The sequence below is a fragment of the Selaginella moellendorffii genome, unplaced genomic scaffold (assembly GCF_000143415.4).
Source record: "Selaginella moellendorffii unplaced genomic scaffold, v1.0 SELMOscaffold_139, whole genome shotgun sequence".
Lineage (NCBI taxonomy): Eukaryota > Viridiplantae > Streptophyta > Lycopodiopsida > Selaginellales > Selaginellaceae > Selaginella > Selaginella moellendorffii.
In genome coordinates this window covers 203767-226026 of record NW_003314400.1, presented here as the reverse complement: position 1 = coordinate 226026, position 22260 = coordinate 203767, and the positions used below count along the sequence as shown (strand labels likewise).

At 48.7% G+C, this 22260-nt stretch overlaps 1 protein-coding gene, 1 long non-coding RNA gene and 1 pseudogene across 2 annotated transcripts; all 3 read right to left on the bottom strand.

The window, feature by feature from the left end:
• Positions 1-1126: 1126 nt before the first annotated feature.
• On the bottom strand, positions 1127-5774 carry LOC112343205 (annotated as a pseudogene).
• Positions 5775-10675: 4901 nt separating this feature from the next.
• Positions 10676-11128, bottom strand: LOC9630207. The gene is made up of 3 exons (XR_002991197.1): positions 11017-11128; positions 10769-10963; positions 10676-10717 (listed from the first exon to the last, which is right to left on the bottom strand). It is a non-coding gene; the product is annotated as an uncharacterized LOC9630207 (long non-coding RNA).
• Positions 11129-19995: 8867 nt separating this feature from the next.
• LOC9630526 (pentatricopeptide repeat-containing protein At4g02750) lies at positions 19996-20895 on the bottom strand. The gene has a single exon (XM_024666338.1). It carries the CDS (start codon positions 20893-20895, stop codon positions 19996-19998), a length of 900 nt encoding a protein of 299 aa, XP_024522106.1.
• Positions 20896-22260: the final 1365 nt, after the last annotated feature.

Genomic DNA, 22260 nt, shown 5'->3' with positions numbered 1-22260 from the left:
ATCATGATTCTCACAACAAAAGGATCAATCCAGACTCGACGATCGTTGTGCAGAGATCTTGATGGAGCACGAAAGTTCACTTTGCGAGGACGACGCCGTGTCATGGGCAACATTTATCAGAATGCTCCGATCAATCCCTTTGATTTAATGACCGTTTTTCTAACAAAGACAATACTGGTTAAGGAAAGAAGAGAAAGAACAAAAATGAGAAAAGAGAAAAACTCGAGATCAACAATTTCGAGGAAGTAGTCACGTAGCTACTTTTCTTCCGTGAGCTTCGAAGAAGTTTGACTACGCTTGACTTGGCATGAGCCGTTAAATCTTGTAATTTTGAAACGGGCGGTTGAATTCGATTGCTGATGGCAGATCAACTCGACCTGGCTGTGCATGGACTCGCCACCATGGCGTCCAAGATCAGTCTCTCTATGCAAAGATGGAAGCCCTGTGAACAATATGTACAAAAGATCACATTATTTTATTATATCTCAACCTAAACCATTGCAGGAGGACTGCAAAAGATGGCATTCTCCAGGTAAAAGGATCAGAAATTTTTACTGCAGCTTGATCTTCTATAGTGTTGGAGCACCAACACAAGCTATTCATCTTTTCCTTGAATTTATCTTTACTCTAAAAGTAACATTGTGATCTCTAAAGTCAATAACTGCTGAGTGCTTGTGAAGCCAATCTTTCCCAAGAAATATACTATCAGAGGAGTCTTTAAGAACACCAAATGTTCTTCTCTCAAAAAACTTTCCCAAGTTATAAGTTACCAGAACCTTTGTCCAATTGATCAGCTGCAAGTGGCCTCATTCCAAAATACTTGTGACTGTGAACTATAGGGAGTCCAAGTTTCTTGACAAGATCAAGTGATATAGCTAATGTTCCACAACCATTATCTATTAGGATTTTGATTTCGTAGTCATTGATTCTCCCTAACATTATATTGTTATTTGAAACAAGTGGTAATATAGTGAAAGTTTCTTTTAATTCACAGGCGTGTCTTGTAAATTTAAAATCCTTAACATGACAAATTTTATCCAATGTGATATTGAATTCTTCTGTTAATTTTTGTGACATAATAACAACCACAATCTCACTCAACTTTAATCTTCCTTTCAGCGTTAGATCAACTGTTCAAAAGCTTAAACTTTTATATTAATCCTGTTTCTTTATTCTTGTTTATTGGGCGGATGACCAACACGTGAATGCTATGATCAACGAGACTGCGAGTTCCCCTCGTCGCATGGTCTTCACGATTCATCCCAACTGAGAAGTCGTCGCTACTTTACAACTCCTGGGATTGCCCCTACAAGTTCGCAGATGGGCTCCCCGGGAGCATCCAGCGGAAGCCATCTTCCGGATTGGGGAGGACCACGGATTGTTCCTGGGGAGTTCTTGGTTTAGACCTCGCCCCGTGGTCATGGGATGGATCGATCCTGCTAAAAGAAGAGAAGCTCGGGCGATTCATGGTGGGAAAAATAAAAGGTGTAGTGTGTACCTGTGTCATACCACTCGGACCCAGTGACCACCACACATCGGACACGAATACGCCCATCTTCCAGTCCACCATGCCTCGCGAGAATTTGAAGGCACAGCACTGGCCTGTGAATTCGGGGACCACGGGACAAGAGATGCAGTTTGCCGTCCACACCTCATGCACTGGAATACAAAGAGAAAGAGAGTGATGAAAACGAAAACGAAGAAAAGACCATGTTTGAATACCTTGTGCCAGACTGCGTGTAGGACGGTCTTCCACGACGAAGTTATCACGTCCCGCCTGGAGCCCATGAAACCTGTGTAGCTTCCCAAGCCAACCGCGGTTTCCACACCGCAAGCAGCGTCTCGCTCCGCAAACCTCCGCTTTCGAGGCCACAAATCCATGGGCCTCTCGTGCTTGTCCAGGCTTTCCAGTCTCTCGGACCAAGGTCCACCGGACATGATTCTCTTGTTCCATTCTTCCGCGGGCGGATGGAGCTCCAGCTCACGCATGAGGAGTCCCGCAGCATCGGCTCCACGAGGACGAGGCAAATTCTGCAAAGAACCAGGAGCTCGTAAGAGACCAACCATTTGTGTTTTTGTTTTGGGTACCTGCATGTGTGGGCCAAGAGAAGCTTCGACAATCTCGGGGACCACCGAGAACTGTCCATCAATGTAATGTAGTCTAAAGCTCGGGTTGCTCGCTCCAGCGGGGAACTTTGGGAACGGATGAGCAAGCGGCGCTGTTCTCTTGCATAGATCTAACAACACGAGAAATAAATATTTCACCTGCAGTTAAAGCTCGTGAGCTTCTGGAAATGAAAACAAAAACAAATGCGCAGACCTCGTCGGCTGTATAGCCTTGACCAGCATTTCCACTTCCCAGTCTTAAAGGACGTGTATGAACTGGCTCCTCCTTGGACGGCTGAACCAAAGCAGCTTTTGCAACTTGGCCATCCTCAGTTTTTACAGTAGGCATTAGACGAGGTCCATTGTTGGCGGACTCCTCTGCTTTGACGGGCGCTACTTCCGACTTTCCCATGTACCGTGGGAGTTGTCTCTTGCGAAAGACCAGGCAAAAGAGGAGGAGCTGACAGAGCTTGTGCAGGAAGTAGCAGTCTCCGATGAGACGAACCGCAGGGATGCCAGGAAACGTCGATGTGCTCATGCTTAGAGGTGGCGCCGCAGGAGCAACTGTGGCGGTATCAGTGTTGCTCATCTTCGCCACGGCACCTTGTATCCAAGCGTGGACTTGAGCGTTTCCACCATTGCTGCTGGCGCCACCAGGTTGGTTTCCTGAATAAGAATTCGGTTGAGAAGATATCAAAAAACTTTCGCCATACCTGGTGGCGGCAGCGGTGGTGGTGTTGTCGTTGTTGGTGCTGGAGGTGCTGCTGGTGTCGGAACTGGTGCTGGTGCTGGTGCTACTGGTGCTGGTGCTGGTGCTGGTGCTGGCGCTGGAGGCTGAGATCCTGCGGGAGGACCGTTTGAGCTTGGTGCTTTGACAGCAGCAAGAGTTCGGCAAAAGCTTGCGTATCTCCGCAATCGGGTCAAAAAGTGAGACGCTAGATCCAAAATCACGTCGACGTAAGACTGCACGAGAGCGTTTCAATGACAGTGTTGTTGCAAGTGTCGAAACGAACCTGAATTTGATGAACGAGAGCTGGATCAACAAGCATGGCTTCACCGCCAAGACCTGTCGGAGTTTCGCTGGGTGCTTGCCAAGGGTCGAGAATAAGCGTCGAAGGATTAACGAGTGCTGCTTCTATGCCTTTGCCTAGGACTTGCAAGAAAAATCTGGCCTGATCAAGGACAAGTACTCTTACTTCAGCAGCATCTGCCCCCTCTAACATCCTACACTTAATGTGATCCAGACCGTAATGCTGACGATGACCTGCATTTGGCAAAGAATGAATCTAGAACCGCTGCAATTGCCCCTAGAGAAACTGACAAACATAAAAGGCATGAATTAGCACGCGCGGGAGATGATCGAGACATGAAAAACTACCTAGGCCTTCGTCAGCAGCGCTTTGAGAGTACGCAATAGCGTCCCACCAATCAAGTTGAGTTACCAAGCTCCACCAAAATCTGTTTCATCAAATGGTTGAGCATCTACTTCACCCAAAGAAGGAACTTACCTGTCGGCTATCTGGCGTTCCAGGGGCGCAGTTGTAGGCCCAGATGATGAAAGGGATCGAACACGAACAATCTTCAAGAAGCTGGTGTCGGAGTCTGTGTCATGCCAGGCACATGAGAGGCAGCAACCGGAAGCAGATAGAGCTGGAGATGCAACCAAAAGCCCGACTTGGACGCAGAAGTTCTCGACCGGAACCAGCCCAGGGCCAGAGAACAAGTGAACTTCGCCACCTAAGAGTGCCACCGCAACTTCTCCCCCGTGACCGCTGAAGCGAACTTTTGCGATACACTTGACGACGGGTAAAGGCTCTGTTTCCTGTTCCTCGGCCGCAGCGTCACCTGTATCCATGCTGCTCGAAGCGTCCCGCCCTCGTTTATTATACGACATGGCCAGCTTTGTCTGAGGAAAGCTCTTGTTCACGACTGTTTTCCATGTTGTAGCCATAGGATGCGACATAGCACCGTAATTCGCAGCTCCTGCCTCAAAAACAGAGTGTATGGCCACTTGTTGCCGTGAACTTTCCCACCTTTGAAACTTCCATCCGGTCATAGAAGGCCCTCCATCAGGATGTTTTGGGGACATATATTGTCCTGTAGAGACAGAGAGAAAAAGAATGAGCAAAGAACGATAATATTGACGACCAAACCTTCAACTATCACAACAAGAAGCGCCGTCCCTTGCTTTTCCGGATCGAATGCCACTGCTGCCACTCCGGTTCCCCAAGCTGCTACATTCGATCCAGTGGACGCCTCCGGACTCACGTAGGCGGACAAGTTTGAAATTGGCGAGCACTGCAGCAAAGGACCTTCCTTGTCAGGAAGGTCCTTCTCGCGAAGCTCCTGCCAACTGAGAAGATACGCTGCCAACGATGCCATCCCCGGCCATGAAGGAGCAGTAAATGGTAGAGGCGACGCACCAAGCTTCATCAGCTGCTGACCATTAAATACGCCTGGAGTGATCTCCCAGATGACAATTGTAGAAGGATTACCGATAGGCACTCCTGCAACTATCAAGGAGCCAGCGTCGTTGACGATAACATCTGCAGCATAGATTCCACTCGGCCCAGCTCCTAAAACACCTCTGCTTGACGAGTACCAAACTGGCGTAGAGGAGTCTTTGAGAGGCGACCGCCGCCATCGGAGTTGCACCACACCCGACGATAAAACGATGCAAGCACAAAGAAAATTCGGCCATTTAGCTGCAAGTTAGCGAAGGTTAGCGCGAGACGGACGAACTTTCGAATGTAAACTTTGATCACCAGAGATTGTAGCTTGACGTGCTAGGAATCTTTCCTCAAACAGTGGTGAAGTTCCGTCCATTGGTACTGAAAACATAGTTTAAAGCTAAGCCGAGAAAGGATAACTCTGAGCTCACCGAATACTGTGGAGTGATCCATTTCGTGACAACTGCTTGATCTTGCCTCCATTCGTGCTCACAATTCCAGCAATTAAATGCCCGTGCCACATTCAAGGGGCCCTGAGGAACAATGTATAAACAGAAGGAAAGAAAGAGAAAAAAAGACATACTTTGGATGGTTACGAGAATTCACCACTAAAAGCGCACGCTCGCAGCTGGGAGGAGACCACTCGATGAAGGCGATGGAATCACAAGGAGTGTCTAGAGCACAGCACAAGAGAAAAAAAAAGAGAGAAAAAGTAGATTCTTGGAAGAATAAAATTCACTCACCAGCAACCACGTTGAAGATTGCGTGCTCTGTGGGCCTCTCAGGATCGACGAGATGGACTGGAATCCAGAACGTAGGCTTCTGCCGAGAACTAGGAAACCAGAATTTTCATCTCGAGAGAGAAACCATCCATACCCTGGATCTCTCGCACAAGTCTCCGTGGCGCAGGCGATTATGTTCGTTTTCCCACACCAAGCGGCGCCAATGCTGCGAAATTTCAAGCGTCCATCGCGTGTCAGCAATCGCATTCCCTGCCACTGATCGCACTGTTCTTGCCTGAAAGATTTGAAATCCCTCCGCCGCTGGAGGATTGTGCTGCTCTCGTCATCGCCATCGGCTGCAGCTGGATTCTCCTCCTCGCCATCGCTGCCCTTGTCGCCAGTGGCTGGAGGAGCCGCTGCCGGGGCAGCATCCATTTAGCTCCTCCGCCGGCGCCACCGAGGCGCAGGGATGCGCGAGAGATTCCCGGGGAATGCGCCTAAGCCCTAAAACCCCGCCAGTTACACGTGGCAAAATCCAAAACACCCATGACGACATGTATGGGAAATCCATGCGCGGGACCCAAAACGGGAAACGAGGCTTGTTTTTGATCGAATTCCGTGGTTTGCTTCAATGCCATTGTCACCGTGATCAGCGATGCTTGAATGATCAGTGACTGTGTAGTGGAATGTGATTATTTCGGCATATGAAGATAGCAAAGAAGCTATTCGATAGGATGGAACGAGATTCTCACTGATCAATCCAGACTCGACGATCGTTATGCAGAGATCTTGATGGAGCACGAAACTTCTTTGCGAGGACGACACCATGTCATGAGCAACACTTCTCAACTCATTTGCGCAGCATGGCTACACTATTCTAGCAAAAGAAGCATTTACAAGGATGTGATCATTCAATGACCGTTTTTCTAACAGAGACAATACTCGACAAGGAAAGAAGAGAAAGAACGAAAACGAGAAAAGAGAAAAGATCGAGATCAACAATTTCGGGGAGGAATTGGAATAGGATGTAGGTAGTTTTCTTCCGTGAGCTTCGCATCTCAGTAAGTTCTTCACTAAATTACCACTTTGTTCTATGTAAAGTTCTTCGCTATGTTTTTCTTCTGTCATCTTCACAAGATTTCTTGCAAGGTTTTTAAAGTTCTATAATGCTACATTCTGGCTCGTAAGAAATCCTGTTCTTGGAGCTCCTCCTTGGAGGACTCTTTTTTGTCATAGAAAATTCCATCTCCTTCTTGGCGTTGGATCTCAAGTAGCTCTCCTGGCTCACCAGCGAGTAGTGAGATGAGGAGGAGCTCTTGTTCCTCAGAGCCCACTGCCTCAGCCTGTAGCAATCGTTCCAGCAATCGAGCTCTACCTTTGTCTTGCGTGGAACTATTCGATCGTCGTCACCCCACGATGGCCGAGCTTGCTGGTCTCCGTGATCCCAACTCCCTTCCTCTCGCCACAACTTGTATACTCCTGCGCTCGCTACGTGTTTCCTGGCTTGGAGGATCATAGCAGCGAGGAGCTGGCCCTGCGGCTGTTGCTTCTTCCACCTTTTCATTCCCCGGCATCGGTGTTTAAGTTGGAGAGGATGGGAGCACATCCCGGATCGAGCTCGCTGTTATTCTTCTTTGCCGCTTGGTCCGCTCGATCCTTGTTTGTTGTGTGCGTCTTGCAAGCCGAAAGCAGCGTCCTCCAGGCCCGGTTTGGAGCAGCTCATCGGCCCTGTCGAACCGTCCCAGCAAGCTGATCAATCACAGACCTGGTGATCCAGCTCCACCAGCTTGTAGTCCTCAAGCATCGTGTAAAGGTACTACCGCGACTCCTCCATGAAGCTGCCGAGAACAAGTGGACAAACGTCACGGCCCCGGGGCTCATGCCGTGTGCCAGCATCTCCCAGAAGAGCTCCACGGCTTTCTTTGCGCACATATCCAGCGATCATCGCAGTCCACGCGACGTCGCCCTTGAAAACCATGTCCCTGTCGGCGGTTTCCAGGCCTCCGCAGCTGGCGTACATGTCGACCAGGGCGGTCGTGAGCACTGCATCGTCTTCCAGACCACCACTCTTTAGAAGTTCCTGGTAGAGGAGCTTGCCTTGCACTGGAGCTGGAATGCTCGAGCAGGCACTCCATCTGTGTGCAGTGACGCCATCCAGCTGCATTCCCGCGAAGAGCGACAGAGTCATCTCCAGTCCCCGGCTTGGGTGTGAGCCGAGACGAAGAATGGAACAAGAGAATCATGAAAGCCTGGACAAGCACGGAAGGCCCATGGATTAGTGGCCTCGAAAGCGGAGGTTTGCGGAGCGAGACGCTGCTTGCGGTGTGGAAACCGCGGTTGGCTTGGGAAGCTACACAGGTTTCATGGGCTCCAGGGGGGACGTGATAACTTCGTCGTGGAAGACCGTCCTACACAAGGTATTCAAACATGGTCTTTTCTTCGTTTTCGTTTCATCACTCTCTTTCTCTTTGTATTCCAGTGCATGAGGTGTAGACTGCATCTCTTGATTTTGATGCAGAGATCTTGATGGAGCACGAAAGTTCACTTTGCGAGGACGATGCTCCGATCAATCTTTTTGATTCAATGACCGTTTTTTTAACAAAGACATTACTCAACAAAGAACAAACGAAAAAAGCGAAAAGCTCAAGATCAACAATTTCTGGGAGGAATTGGAATATGACAGGTGTCACGTAGCTATATTTCTTCCTTGAGCTTTGAAGAAGTTTGACTACGCTTGACTTGACCTGAGCCGTAGAAACGGGCGGTTGGATTCCATTGCTGATGGCAGATCAACCTGACTTGGATGGCGTCCAAGATCACTCTCTCTAAGCAAATCTATAGACTTATATATATCACATTATTTTTATTATAGGGTTTATCTGTCTGTCATCCTTGGTCATCTCAACCTAAACCATTGCAGGAGGACTCCAAAAGATGGCATTCTCCAGGTATAAGGATTAGAAAGTTTTACTGCAGCTTGATCTTCTATAGTGTTGGAGCACCAACACAAGCTATTCATCTCTTCCTTGAATTTATCTTTACTCACTTCATAAATACCATGAGGATATTGAAATCTGTACCACAAACCTGATTCACTGCATTTAAAAGTAACATTGTGATTTCTAAAGTCAATAGTTGCTGAGTGCTTGTCAAGCCAATCTTTCCCAAGAAATATACTATCAGAGGAGTCTTTAAGAACATCAAATGTTCTTCTTTCAAAAAACTTTCCCAAGTTATAAGCTAAATTCTCAACTCCATAACCTTCCTCCAATTGATCAGCTGCAATTGGCCTGATTCCAAAATACTTGTGACTGTGAACTGTAGGGAGTCCAAGTTTCTTGACAAGATCAAGTGATATAGCTGATGCGTCACAACCATTATCTATTACGATTTTGATTTCGTAGTCATTGATTCTGCCAGGGTAATACAGATCATAAAACATATTACATATATGTTGATTTATCCTTCTAAACCTTTTTGACCGAGATAAGTTATTGTCACCAGTAAGACAATATACAATACCATCTATCTCAAATGTTATTGTACTTTTACTATCATTGCAATTTAATTGTAGGCAATGTTGATGTATCCATGGTGAACCCAGCATTATATCGCTGCTATGTGAAACAAGTGGTAATGCAGTGAAAGTTTCTTTGAATTCACAACCCTGTATTGTAAATTTAAAATCCTTAACTTGCCAATTTATATCCACTGTGATATTGAGTTCTTCCACTAATTTTCGTGAGATAGCATTACAGTAACAACCAACATCCCACATAACTTCAATCTTCCTTTCAGCCTCAAGTTTTCCAACCAACTGTCCAAAAGCTATTGCCATGTAACCCTAGAAATGTTTTGCAGAATAAACCCTTTTATATTGATCCTATTTAAAAGAAATCCCTTTAAGAATATCCTTATTTAGCCGTGGTCTGGATCGGGTTGACTACAAAGCTATTCTCCTCGTCACATGGTCAATGTAGCAATTCCTGGCACCTGGATTCACTGAGAAGTTGTCGCTACTTTACAAGGGGTTTAGAGCTTGCTCCTTGGTCATAAGATACATAGATCCTGCTAGATGAGTTTGCAGCAGATTCGACACACGGCAGCAGCATCTGTGAATGCCAAGTTCTTGGAGCCCTGGATGGAAGCGAAGGTATGGAGATCTCTCGCGAACCGTGGATGTCAACACATCAGTGTCGAGAGCCTCTGTGTATCTTCTCAAAGGGTGCGTACAGGAGAATAATCTAGCACAAATTCGCGGCAATCCTTCGCAGCCGCCTCCAGTGTTCGCCCTGCTGCACACAGATCGAGTGCTCTCACTGCCTGCTCGATCATTCCTGCACCAGTGCAAGGCAAGCTCCTCTACCAGGAACTTCTGGAGAGCGGTGGCCTGGAAGACGATGCAGTGCTCACGACCGCATTGCTCGACGTGTACGCCAGCTACGGAGGCCTGGAAACTGCCGAGAGGTTGTTCTGGGACATGGTTTTCAAGGACGAAGTCACGTGGACTGCGATGATCGCTGGATATGTGCGCAACGATCTAGAAAGCCGTGGAGCTCTTCTGGGAGATGCTGGCAAACGGCTTGAGCCCCGGGGGCCGTGACGTTTGTCCACTTGTTCTCGTCGGAGTCGCGGTGGTACCTTTATATGATGCTCGAGGACTACAAGCTGGTGCAGGAGCTGGATCACCAGGTCTGTGATTGATCGGCTTGCTGGGACGGCTCAACAGGGCCGATGAGCTGATCCAAACCGGGCCTGGAGGACGCTGCTTTCGGCTTGCAAGACGCACAACAAGAAGGATCGAGCGGACCGAGCGGCAAAGAAGAATAACAGCAAGCTCGATCCGGGATGTCGCTCTCATCCTCTCCAACTTAAACGCCGATGCTGGGGAATGCAAAGGCGGAAGAAGCAACAGCTGCAGGGCCAGCTCCTCGTTGCTATGATCCTCCAAGCCAGGAAACACGTAGTGAGCTTAGGACTACACAAGTTGTGGCGAGAGGGAGGGAGTTGGGATCACGGAGACCAGCAAGCTCGGCTGTCGCGCGGTGATGATGATAGAACGCAAGACAAGGGTGGAGCTCGATTGTTGGGACGATTACTACAAGCTGAGGCAGCGAGCTCTGAGGAACAAGAGCTCCTCCTCGTCTCACTACTCGCTGGTGAGCCAGAGAAGCTCAGCGAAGTCTGGAGCAACTAAGCCTTTCGTTTTGGTCGTATTCCTTTGAGACAGTGATTTGTCGTCAGAAAACGGCAACATCCACAAACCGGAACTGAAAGTTCTAAGCATGATTCGAGCTGCACCCTATCAAAACGAAGTAAAAGTCAATGACGTTGCGAAGTCCCAAAACAGCTTTAACGAACCTCTGAAATTGGTTAATCCAACCGTCACCCCAGAAAGAACGCCTTTCAGAGCATCTGGAGCTCCTAGAAAAGGAGCACCTGCAAGAGATAGCATTGCTGCTAAGAAAGTTCACAATCCGCCAATCTCACCTAGAGCATGATACGTGAAAATGTGATCGTCGATCCAAGTGGTGTACAGTTTGGGCGGTACTTCTTGTTTCAACCATTCCAGAAAATATCTGAACACATTATTCCCAAGAGAATGCGCGAAAACGAGGGCCGTCACTCGTTTTCGCGCATACTCTTGGCCCCCCTCGCAGCTTCCGAAGCGTCTCGAAAGTTAGCCTGGAATGAGAGATCAGAAAAACAAGAGGTGATTCTGTTTGAGAAGGCAAAACCTCAGCCTGTGGAAGTACAGATCTCGTTCGAGGAGAACTGGACCCGCCAATCTCGTAGGGTGCGTCAACGCCGAACTCTACACACCACGAAACCCACTCCTTCCATACAGCCTGATTAACAAAACGAATAGAGAAAAAAAAGCCAGCTTGGATACCTGTGAAATATCGGAAATTTTTTCAAACGAAACTCACCAGAGCTACTTGTTTATGCTGTTGTCTCAGCTCCTAGACCATGATCCTCAAAGGTTTGAAACCCAACTTCCTTTCCCGATCCTGCTGGTGCAAAGCTCTGTTCGAGATCGCAGCTGTCAGTGCTCAAATGGAAGCATTCCTGAAAGCTCCTGAAAAAAAAATTTAAAAAATCCAGTGAGCTGAAATCGAGGGGCGAGAAGGGACAATACCATGATCTCGTGCAGCCATTTATCAATCCCTGAGTGCCAGAGATCTGTTGCAGATGTCATTCTAGGACCTTGCAAAACGGAGTTCTTCTTTGTCATAGCATCAGAGTAGTAAAAAACGCAAAAGAAGCTATAGTCGAAGCTTCTCGACGGCTGAAACTTCCCACGACCAAAACACGGAAAGATTAGCAAAAACAGTCAAAATGAATCAAACGGAAGCTCACTGTTTGCCAAGTCATTCTTCCCGTGTTTAATTCTGGCGGAACTTGTTGAAGTGACACCTGACAGAAATCTTCGTTAGAAGAAACTGCAAACTTTCCTCACACGATGCTCACTGGTTTGCATCCCTGCTACTTATTTGATGGGAGTGAGCCTCCTTCTCCTTCCCATGCTTGCACAGCCGCGTGAGAATGATGTTGTATTGGCTAGAACTTCCGCCTTCTTCATGTGTTCCAGGAGTGCCAGAGCCTGCCTGCCTCGTCTCGCCATCCTCGCAGTAGCCGCGGACGATGGTCGAGTACGTGACAGCATTCGCCTGGAACGAGCTCGGCTTGCTGTGGGCGATGAGCATCTGGTGCGCGCGCTTGTACTGCCGCTTGTTCACCAAGAACTCGAGAAGCCGGTTAAAGGCAAATGCCGTGTGCGTGTAGCCATGGCGGCCGTGGCACCAGTCGAAGAACTGGATCGTCGCCTCCACGTCCCTGGCATGGTTGAGCACATCCACCACGATGTCCGTGCTGAGCTTGCCGCAGTAGTCGCGGAGCTTGCGCTCGCGCACCTCCTCCATCTCTGTCTCGAGGATGTCCAGGAGCTCCTGTGCCTCGGCCGAGATCGCCAGTGGCCTAAACCTCGCCACTGCCGGAGGGCTTGTCCGCGATCCCTGGCTTGAAGGAGAGCTCCTCCAGCTTGATCTTTCCTGCTCCTCGATCGCCGCTTCCGCGCCCTGGCACTGGATTATGATCGATTCCCGCCATGGGGCTTGATTGAGCCGCATTCCCATCGTCGATTCGCTGCCGCAAGGCCGCGCTGGAATCGATCGTCCGGGAGAAGGAACAACTCACCGATTGGCACAGCGCGATGCCGGCTCGTTGCCTCACGGCGGCCTCCAATGAAACAAGCTAGAGAATTATGCATGCATTCGACTTGATCGGCTGCAGCGGCTTTGGCTCCGGCTCCAGCTCCAGCTCCGGCTCTGGATCGTGCTGCTGCTGCTGAGGAGGAGGAGGAGGAGGAGGAGGAGGATCATCCTTCTGGAAGAAGAAAACAAGAAGCAATGATTCAACGCAAAGAAAGTGAAATTCTTCTACCGGCTTGGGGGATCCCCCGATCAGCGACTGCCGCTTCTCCTTGGTGAAGCTGATCTGCTGTGGACCGTCCTTCGGCGTTCTCCTCTTGCCCTCTTTCTTGTTCTCCTTCTCCACCATCGCGCTCCTCTCGTTGCTTTCCCGCCCAGCCAGGGAAAGAAAAGAATATACCTTTTTTTTTTCAAACCTAATCAAATGCTTTATTTTGACCTTAATCTGGATAAAAGTAAACTCTAGTCTAATAAGATCACTACGTCCCGCCTGGAGCCCATGAAACCTGCGTAGCTTCCCAAGCCAACCGCGGTTTCCACACCGCAAGCAGCGTCTCGCTCTGCAAACCTCCGCTTTCGAGGCCACAAATCCATGGGCCTTTCGTGCTTGTCCAGGCTTTCCAGTCTCTCGGACCAAGGTCCACCGGACATGATTCTCTTGTTCCATTCTTCCGCGATGAGGAATCCCGCAGCATCGGCTCCACGAGGACGAGGCAAATTCTGCAAACAACCATGAGCTCGTAAGAGACCAACCATTTGTTTTTTTTTTTCTTCCCCTAGTACCTGCATGTGTCGGCCAAGAGAAGCTTCGACAATCTCGGGGACCTCCGAGAACTGTCCATCAATGTAATGTAGTCTAAAGCTCGGGTTGCTTGCTCCAACGGGGAACTTTGGGAACGGATGAGCAAGCGGCGCTGTTCTCTTGCATAGATCTAACAACAAGAGAAATAAATATTTCACCTGCAGTTAAAGCTGGTGAGCTTCTGGAAATGAAAACAAAAAGAAATGCGCAGACCTCGTCGGCTGTATAGCCTTGACCAGCATTTCCACTTCCCAGTCTCAAAGGACGTGTATGAACTGGCTCCTCCTTGGTTTCCTGAATAAGAATTCGGCTGAGAAGACATCAAAAAACTGTCGCCATACCTGGTTGGTGGTGTTGTCGTTGTTGGTGCTGGAGGTGCTGCTGGTGTCGGAACTGGTGCTGGTGTTCGTGCTACTGGTGCTGGTGCTGGTGCTGATGCTCAGTTTTTTTCCAGCTGATCACGGAACGAACGCAAGCTTTGCTTTGAGCCACGCTTCATGTTGACGATGGCGTCTCGGTCAAGTTTCCGGGAATGGATTGCTCAGGCAGCAGCTCGCGGGGAGGGACAGTCCTGTTCTTTGTGCGCTCATCCCTTTTCCCACGCTATAAAGCATCGATTCCGGTGAGCGTCGAGAGAAGCACTAAGTACGCAAATATCCTTGTGGAACTCCTGTAAAGAGCTCCGAGTCCTGTAAAGGATGGTGGAGGAAACTCACGGGAGGACCTGTCCCGCGAGGAGGGGGCGCTGCCTGGGCAAAATCACAGCTCTATCAAATCAAAAACTAGAATACAATGACTAACACACTTCTTACGCTCGTGTCATAGATAGATTTCGCTGGCGGTCCGCCGTTTCCTTCTTCTTGCCGCCCCCTGCTCCACTGATATTGTCCTGTCATTCCGTGCAGCTCTCATAAACTTCATCCATGTCGCAGCTAAACTTGAAGAACCTGCTTCTTAAACTCGAAGACGTCGAAGCCTCTCCGCTCCTGTGTCCAAAAGCCTTTCAAGTAGAAGAATATCAAAGCGAAAGAAAGATTACTGGCTTTGTGATTGAAAACTGGTTCATGATGTCTTGTCCTCTTTTGCTGCGACTCCAGCAGCGCTTGGAGACGATTCATTGGAAGGAGCCGGAGGCTGGGAAGGCCTTCTTCTCTCGTGACAGAGCTTGAAACATCAAGCACATCCGTCGTCGTTGGCGATTAAGATGCTGACCAGACCATACTGATACGAACTCCAGCCGGATGTGACATACGTAAACGATGTCTTGCATGACGCCCAAGTGGTCCTTGATCCTCACACAGCCGAATGTGTTGAGACGCGCCAAACTACGAGCGTGAGCAATCTAGCCGCGAACAACATGAGTGTTGCACCACCGAGTCACAGCAGCTTTGGCCGCGGGAGCGTCAGCACCAGATTTCCACAGTTGAGCTTGAGGCAAAGATCTCGAGTTTGCATCGTCAGGGCGCAAAAGCGGGATATATGCTCTCCAAGTTCTGGAAGAAAAAGCATTCAGTCAACACACGTATACGACAATTCAGGCAAAGTAACATAAGCACTTGTGTACATACCAGCGGCAAGTTGAGACAAGATGCTATGCTGACAGGCACACGGCTGGAACAAACATTACCATGGAAAATCCAGAAAAGAGAAAAGATCCAACCACACCGCACCTGGGGATCATCCTCCGCCCGCACCACCGAGATGCGCGAGAGATTCCCGGGGAATGCGCCTAAGCCCTAAAACCCCGCCAGTTACACGTGGCAAAATCCAAAACACCCTATGGGAAATCCAAAACGGGAAACGAGGCTTGTTTTTATCAAACTCCGTGGTTTGCTTCAATGCCATTGTCACCGTGATCAGCGATGCTTGAATGATCAGTGACTGTGTAGTGGAATGTGATTATTTCGGCATATGAAGATTTTCTCGAAGCAAAGAAGCTATTCAATAGGATAGAACGAGATTCGCACTGATCAATCCAGGCTCGACGATCGTTGTGCAGAGATCTTGATGGAGCACGAAACTTCTTTGCGAGGACGACACCATGTCATGAGCAACACTTCTCAACTCATTTGCGCAGGATGGCTACACTATTCTAGCAAAAAAAGCATTTACAAGGATGTCATACTGCGATCATTCAATGCCCGTTTTTCTAACAGAGACAATACTCGACAAGGAAAGAAGAGAAAGAACGAAAACGAGAAAAGAGAAAAGCTCGAGATCAACAATTTCGGGGAGGAATTGGAATAGGATGTAGGTATTTCTCTTCCGTGAGCTTCGCATCTTAGTAAGTTCTTCACTAAATTACCACTTTGTTCTATGTAAAGTTCTTCGCTATGTTTTTCTTCTGTGATCTTCACAAGATTTCTTGCAAGGTTTTTAAAGTTCTATAATGCTACATTCTGGCTCGTAAGAAATCCTGTTCTTGGAGCTCCTCCTTGGAGGACTCTTTTTTGTCATAGAAAATTCCATCTCCTTCTTGGCGTTGGATCTCAAGTAGCTCTCCTGGCTCACCAGCGAGTAGTGAGATGAGGAGGAGCTCTTGTTCCTCAGAGCCCACTGCCTCAGCCTGTAGCAATCGTTCCAGCAATCGAGCTCTACCTTTGTCTTGCGTGGAACTATTCGATCGTCGTCACCCCACGATGGCCGAGCTTGCTGGTCTCCGTGATCCCAACTCCCTTCCTCTCGCCACAACTTGTATACTCCTGCGCTCGCTACGTGTTTCCTGGCTTGGAGGATCATAGCAGCGAGGAGCTGGCCCTGCGGCTGTTGCTTCTTCCACCTTTTCATTCCCCGGCATCGGTGTTTAAGTTGGAGAGGATGGGAGCACATCCCGGATCGAGCTCGCTGTTATTCTTCTTTGCCGCTTGGTCCGCTCGATCCTTGTTTGTTGTGTGCGTCTTGCAAGCCGAAAGCAGCGTCCTCCAGGCCCGGTTTGGAGCAGCTCATCGGCCCTGTCGAGCCGTCCCAGCAAGCCGATCAATCACAGACCTGGTGATCCAGCTCCGGCACCAGCTTGTAGTCCTCAAGCATCGTGTAAAGGTACGACCGCGACTCCTCCATGAAGCTGCCGAGAACAAGTGGAGAAACGTCACGGCCCCGGGGATCATGCCGTGTGCCAGCACCTCCCAGAAGAGCTCCACGGCTTTCTTTGCGCACATATCCAGCGATCATCGCAGTCCACGAGACGTCGCCCTTGAAAACCATGTCCCTGTCGGCGGTTTCCAGGCCTCCGCAGCTGGCATACATGTCACTCCAGTGCAAGGCAAGCTCCTCTACCAGGAACTTCTAAAGAGTGGTGGTCTGGAAGAGGATGCAGTGCTCACGACCGCACTGGAGCTGGAATGCTCGAGCAGGCACTCCATCTGTGTGCAGTGACGCCATCCAGCTGCATTCCCGCGAAGAGCGACAGAGTCATCTCCAGTCCCCGGCTTGGGTGTGAGCCGAGACGAAGAATGGAACAAGAGAATCATGTCCGGTGAAAGCCTGGACAAGCACGGAAGGCCCATGGATTAGTGGCCTCGAAAGCGGAGGTTTGCGGAGCGAGACGCTGCTTGCGGTGTGGAAACCGCGGTTGGCTTGGGAAGCTACACAGGTTTCATGGGCTCCAAGGGGGACGTGATAACTTCGTCGTGGAAGACCGTCCTACACAAGGTATTCAAACATGGTCTTTTCTTCGTTTTCGTTTTCATCACTCTCTTTCTCTTTGTATTCCAGTGCATGAGGTGTAAACTGCATCTCTTGATTTTGATGCAGAGATCTTGATGGAGCACAAAAGTTCACTTTGCAAGGACGATGCTCCGATCAATCTTTTTTATTCAATGACCGTTTTTTTAACAAAGACATTACTCAACAAAGAACAAACGAAAAAAGCGAAAAGCTCAAGATCAACAATTTCTGGGAGGAATTAGAATATGACAGGTGTCACGTAGCTATATTTCTTCCTTGAGCTTTGAAGAAGTTTGACTACGCTTGACTTGACCTGAGCCGTTAGAAACGGGCGGTTGGATTCCATTGCTGATGGCAGATCAACCTGACTTGGATGGCGTCCAAGATCACTCTCTCTAAGCAAATCTATAGACTTATATATATCACATTATTTTTATTATAGGGTTTATCTGTCTGTCATCCTTGGTCATCTCAACCTAAACCATTGCAGGAGGACTCCAAAAGATGGCATTCTCCAGGTATAGGGATTAGAAAGTTTTACTGCAGCTTGATCTTCTATAGTGTTGGAGCACCAACACAAGCTATTCATCTCTTCCTTGAATTTATCTTTACTCACTTCATAAATACCATGAGGATATTGAAATCTGTACCACAAACCTGATTCACTGCATTTAAAAGTAACATTGTGATTTCTAAAGTCAATAATTGCTGAGTGCTTGTCAAGCCAATCTTTCCCAAGAAATATACTATCAGAGGAGTCTTTAAGAACATCAAATGTTCTTCTTTCAAAAAACTTTCCCAAGTTATAAGCTAAATTCTCAACTCCATAACCTCCTCCAATTGATCAGCTGCAATTGGCCTGATTCCAAAATACTTGTGACTGTGAATTGTAGGGAGTCCAAGTTTCTTGACAAGATCAAGTGATATAGCTGATGTGTCACAACCATTATCTATTACGATTTTGATTTCGTAGTCATTGATTCTCCCAGGGTAATACAGATCATAAAACGTATTACATATATGTTGATTTATCCTTCTAAACCTTCTTGGCCGAGATAAGTTATTGTCACCAATAAGACAATATACAATACCATCTATCTCAAATGTTATTGTACTTTTACTATCATTGCAATTTAATTGTAGGCAATGTTGATGTATCCATGGTGAACCCAATATTATATCACTGCTATGTGAAACAAGTGGTAATGCAGTGAAAGTTTCTTTGAATTTACAACCCTGTACTGTGAATTTAAAATCCTTAACTTGCCAATTTATATCCACTGTGATATTGAGTTCTTCCACTAATTTTCGTGAGATAGCATTACAGTAACAACCAACATCCCACATAACTTCAATCTTCCTTTCAGCCTCAAGTTTTGCAACCAACTGTCCAAAAGCTATTGCCATGTAACCCTAGAAATGTTTTGCAGAATAAACCCTTTTATATTGATCCTAAATCCCTTTAAGAATATTCTTATTTAGCCGTGGTCAACAATGTGCCGTACAACCTCCTGGATCGGGTTGACTACAAAGCTATTCTCCTCATCACATGGTCAATGTAGCAATTCCTGGCACCTGGATTCACTGAGAAGTTGTCGCTACTTTACAAGGGGTTTAGAGCTTGCTCCTTGGTCATGAGATACATAGATCCTGCTAGATGAGTTTGCAGTGGATTCGACACACGGCAGCAACATCTATGAATGCCAAGTTCTTGGAGCCCTGGATGGAAGCGAAGGTATGGAGATCTCTTGCGAACCGTGGATGTCAACACATTAATGTCAAGAGCCTTTGTGTATCTTCTCAAATGGTGCATACAAGAGAATAATTTAGCACAAATTTGCCGCGTGCACAGCTTTGTTTCCGCAAGGCATCCCGGCTGCGCTGAATACCAGTTTGTGCGAAACACGATACTACAGGCAAACTTGATCAGTTTGCAGGCATCTGGAATAGAGATCTCTTCTTGTGGTCGTAGCTTCTGCGCAGAATAAGCATTTTGTCGAGGCGTTGTTGCTGTTGACACGGATGGAGCTGGATCGAGTAAAGACATCTCTGATGACTTGCATCACTATTGATTTCTCTGCTTCGTTCTTGCTTGCTCTAGTGAGAAAGATCTTCCAGAAGTAATCGAGACAATGGACATCCAAGAGATCACGTTCTTGCTTGCCATCTTTTCAAAAATTTCCCAAACACCCTCTAGTCTCCCAAGCTCGGTGTTCAGGAGCAAGTGGCACAAGGGTTCGTTGGAAGCAAGCTCACTCTCTTCGATCAGTCTGTGAGTGGCAATTTCTTTTGGAACATCTTTCTCACCAAAGCAAGCAAGAACAAGCAGAAAAAAGCAACAGTGATGCAAGTTACTTTACTCGATCCGTGTAAACAACAATAACGCCTCAGCAAACTGTCCATTCTGCACAGAAGCTGCGGCCACGAGAATAGATCTTTGTTCCAAATGCCCACAAACACCTTATGTGCTAGATCATATGCCTGTAGTATCGTGTTTCCCACGAACTGGTCTTCAGCGCAGCTAGGATGCCTCGCGGAAACAAAACTGTGCACGCAACGAACTTGTGTAAATTATTCTCTTGTATGCACCACTTGAGAAGAGACACAAAGGCTCTCGACACTGCCGTGTTGCATCCACAGCTCCTCTCCATACCTTCGCTTCCATCCAGGTCTCCAAGAACTTGGCATTCACCAATGCTGCTGCGGTGTATTAAAGAAGCTGCCCTGGATATGGAGCTAGATTTCTCGATCAAAGGAAAAGAATGGTTTGGCTTTCTCCAAGTCCAGGATATCATCAAAACAATACATGGCAAAGAAGAACCTCGTACAAGATAGTTGTACAGGTGAGAACTCTTCTTTTGTCGTGTAATACTTCCACTCGTACTTGGAGCCAGGCTTCACTTCCAAGAGTTGGCAGACTTGTGTGATGTTGCACTTCAAAGTATCAACTCCCTGGAGCCAAGAGCTTCGATTTTCTTACGTTTAAGGTTTAAGGTACTAAATTTGTTATCCCAGTTACTAAGCTTGTGGAATCTATCTCAGTGCTTCATGCTCGAGAGGAAGAGATATGGCGATGGATGGTGTGGCTCGATCCCAAACTCCTCGTTTGCAGCCGTGTAAGCTCCCAGCTCCACATCACCGTGAGTCCTGCAAGCGCCCAGCATGGAGCAGCACGCCGCTGGATCCGGCACGAACGGCATGTTTCTCAGCAAGTCGTGAGCTTCTCTCAGCTGCCCCACTCTCGCGAGAAGATCCACTAGGCTGCTGAAGTGCTCCACGAACGGATCAATCCCGAGCTCTGCCACCATCATCACAAAGTAGCTCACTCCTTCCTGGATTAGGCCCAAGTGATTGCACGCTGACAAGACCCCCAGCATCGTGATCTCGTCGCACTTGATCCCCTCGAGCAGCATCTCACCGAAGTGCTCCAGTGCCAGTCGCTCCTGCCGGTTTCCAGCACACCCGAGGATCATGATGCTCCAGGACGCTAAATCTCTATCGGGGATCCTCGCGAAGAGTTTGTGTGCTTGATCAAGATACCCGCACTGGACGTAAGCTACGAGCGTCGAGTTGCATGACGACATGTTGCATTGCGGCACCCGATCAAAGAGTATCACAACTTTCTCCAGAAGCCCACTCTCGGCACTTGCCTGAATCAATGCGTTCCATGAAACCACGTCTCTCTCGGCCATGACATCAAACAGTTGTTTCGCTTTGTCGAGTAAGCTGGCGCGGGCATATGCCAAGAGCATAATTGTCCATGAAAACTTACACTGTAGAGGCATCTTTGCAAGGATCTCTTCCGCAAGCTCAAGGCTTTCTTCCAAGGCATATGCGTTGAGAACGGTGTTCCAGATTGTATTATCTCGTTCTTGCATGCCATCAAACAAGACTTTAGCTTGACTAGACCCAGCGTGTTGCGTGAGAGCTTGCAACATTACGCAAAACGTAACCTTGTTATGCTGAGGCATCTTGTAGAAGGAACCCTTTGCATTGGCAAGATGCCTAGACTCGGTATATGCTGTGATCATCGTTGTCCACGACACAACGCTCCTCTGTGGCATGGAATCGAAAAGTTGGCGAGCCATTGGGGTTCTTCCCGATCGGGTGTAAGCCGAGAGAACCGCATTCCACGAGACAACGTCGTGCTGTGGCATCCGCGAGAAAGCAGCCGCGGCATCTTGGGTCTTTCCGCTGGAAACGAAGGCTGTGATGAGCAAGTTCCAGCTGAAGATAGTGGTGGAAGCTCCAAGCTTGTCGAAGACGTCGCGAGCGTCCGCGGGGCTGCCATGGCGGCCATACATCGCGATCAAGAGATTGTTGAGGTAAGAGTCGCGGGAGAGATCGGTGCGCTTGATCCCGGCGTGGAGGCATCGGCCCTCCTCCAAGTTCTTGCAATTTTGGACGAGCCTCGCGAGAGCATTCACTGTGGCCCTGTGCATAAATTTCCATTCCAAAGGAAAGACTCACAACTCGAAACGGAAACCTCTCAGCTATACAAATTGGAGCTCCAATGAGCCATCTAATAACAGAGAGATGTTATAATAGTCACTGCAATCATAGAAATGGAGACACGACGGGAATGCGATGAAGGCGGAGGTGGTGGAGATGGCGGCGGAGGGGACGGTGGCGGGGGTGATGGTGGCGGCGGAGAAGGAGGAGGAGGTGGAGATGGCGGCGGAGGCGACGGTGGCGGGGGTGATGGTGGCGGTGGAGAAGGAGGAGGAGGCGGTGATGGTGGCGGAGGGGAAGGTGGGGGTGGTGACGGTGGTGGAGGTGATGGTGGAGGTGGGGATGGTGTTGGAGGTGGTGGAGATGGTGGTGGGGGTGATGGCGGAGGAGGTGAAGGCGGAGGTGGGGACGGTGTTGGAGGTGGTGGAGATGGTGGTGGGGGTGATGGCGGAGGAGGTGAAGGCGGAGGTGGGGACGGTGTTGGAGGTGGTGGAGATGGTGGCGGAGGTGATGGCGGAGGTGGGGACTGTGTTGGGGGTGGTGACAGTGGTGGGGGTGATGGTGGAGGTGGGGACCGTGCTGGTGGTGGTGATGGCGATGGAGGACGTCGTGGTGGTGGTGGTGCAGCGCAGCCTCCCCAGTAGCTAATCCTTGCCCAGCATTGCCAGAGAACCAAACCTGTTGGGAACGCACAGCAGCGTTGCTCGTTGAGTGCGCAGTCTATGAGTTCTAGAGCTCCATTGACACTCTGGAAAATCGGGAAGAGAAGGAAGCCCACACAGCAGAGGATGAGCAGAGTGCTAGGGCGCACCATGCTCCAGAATCCCCCAGAGCTGCGCAAGCCGGGACCT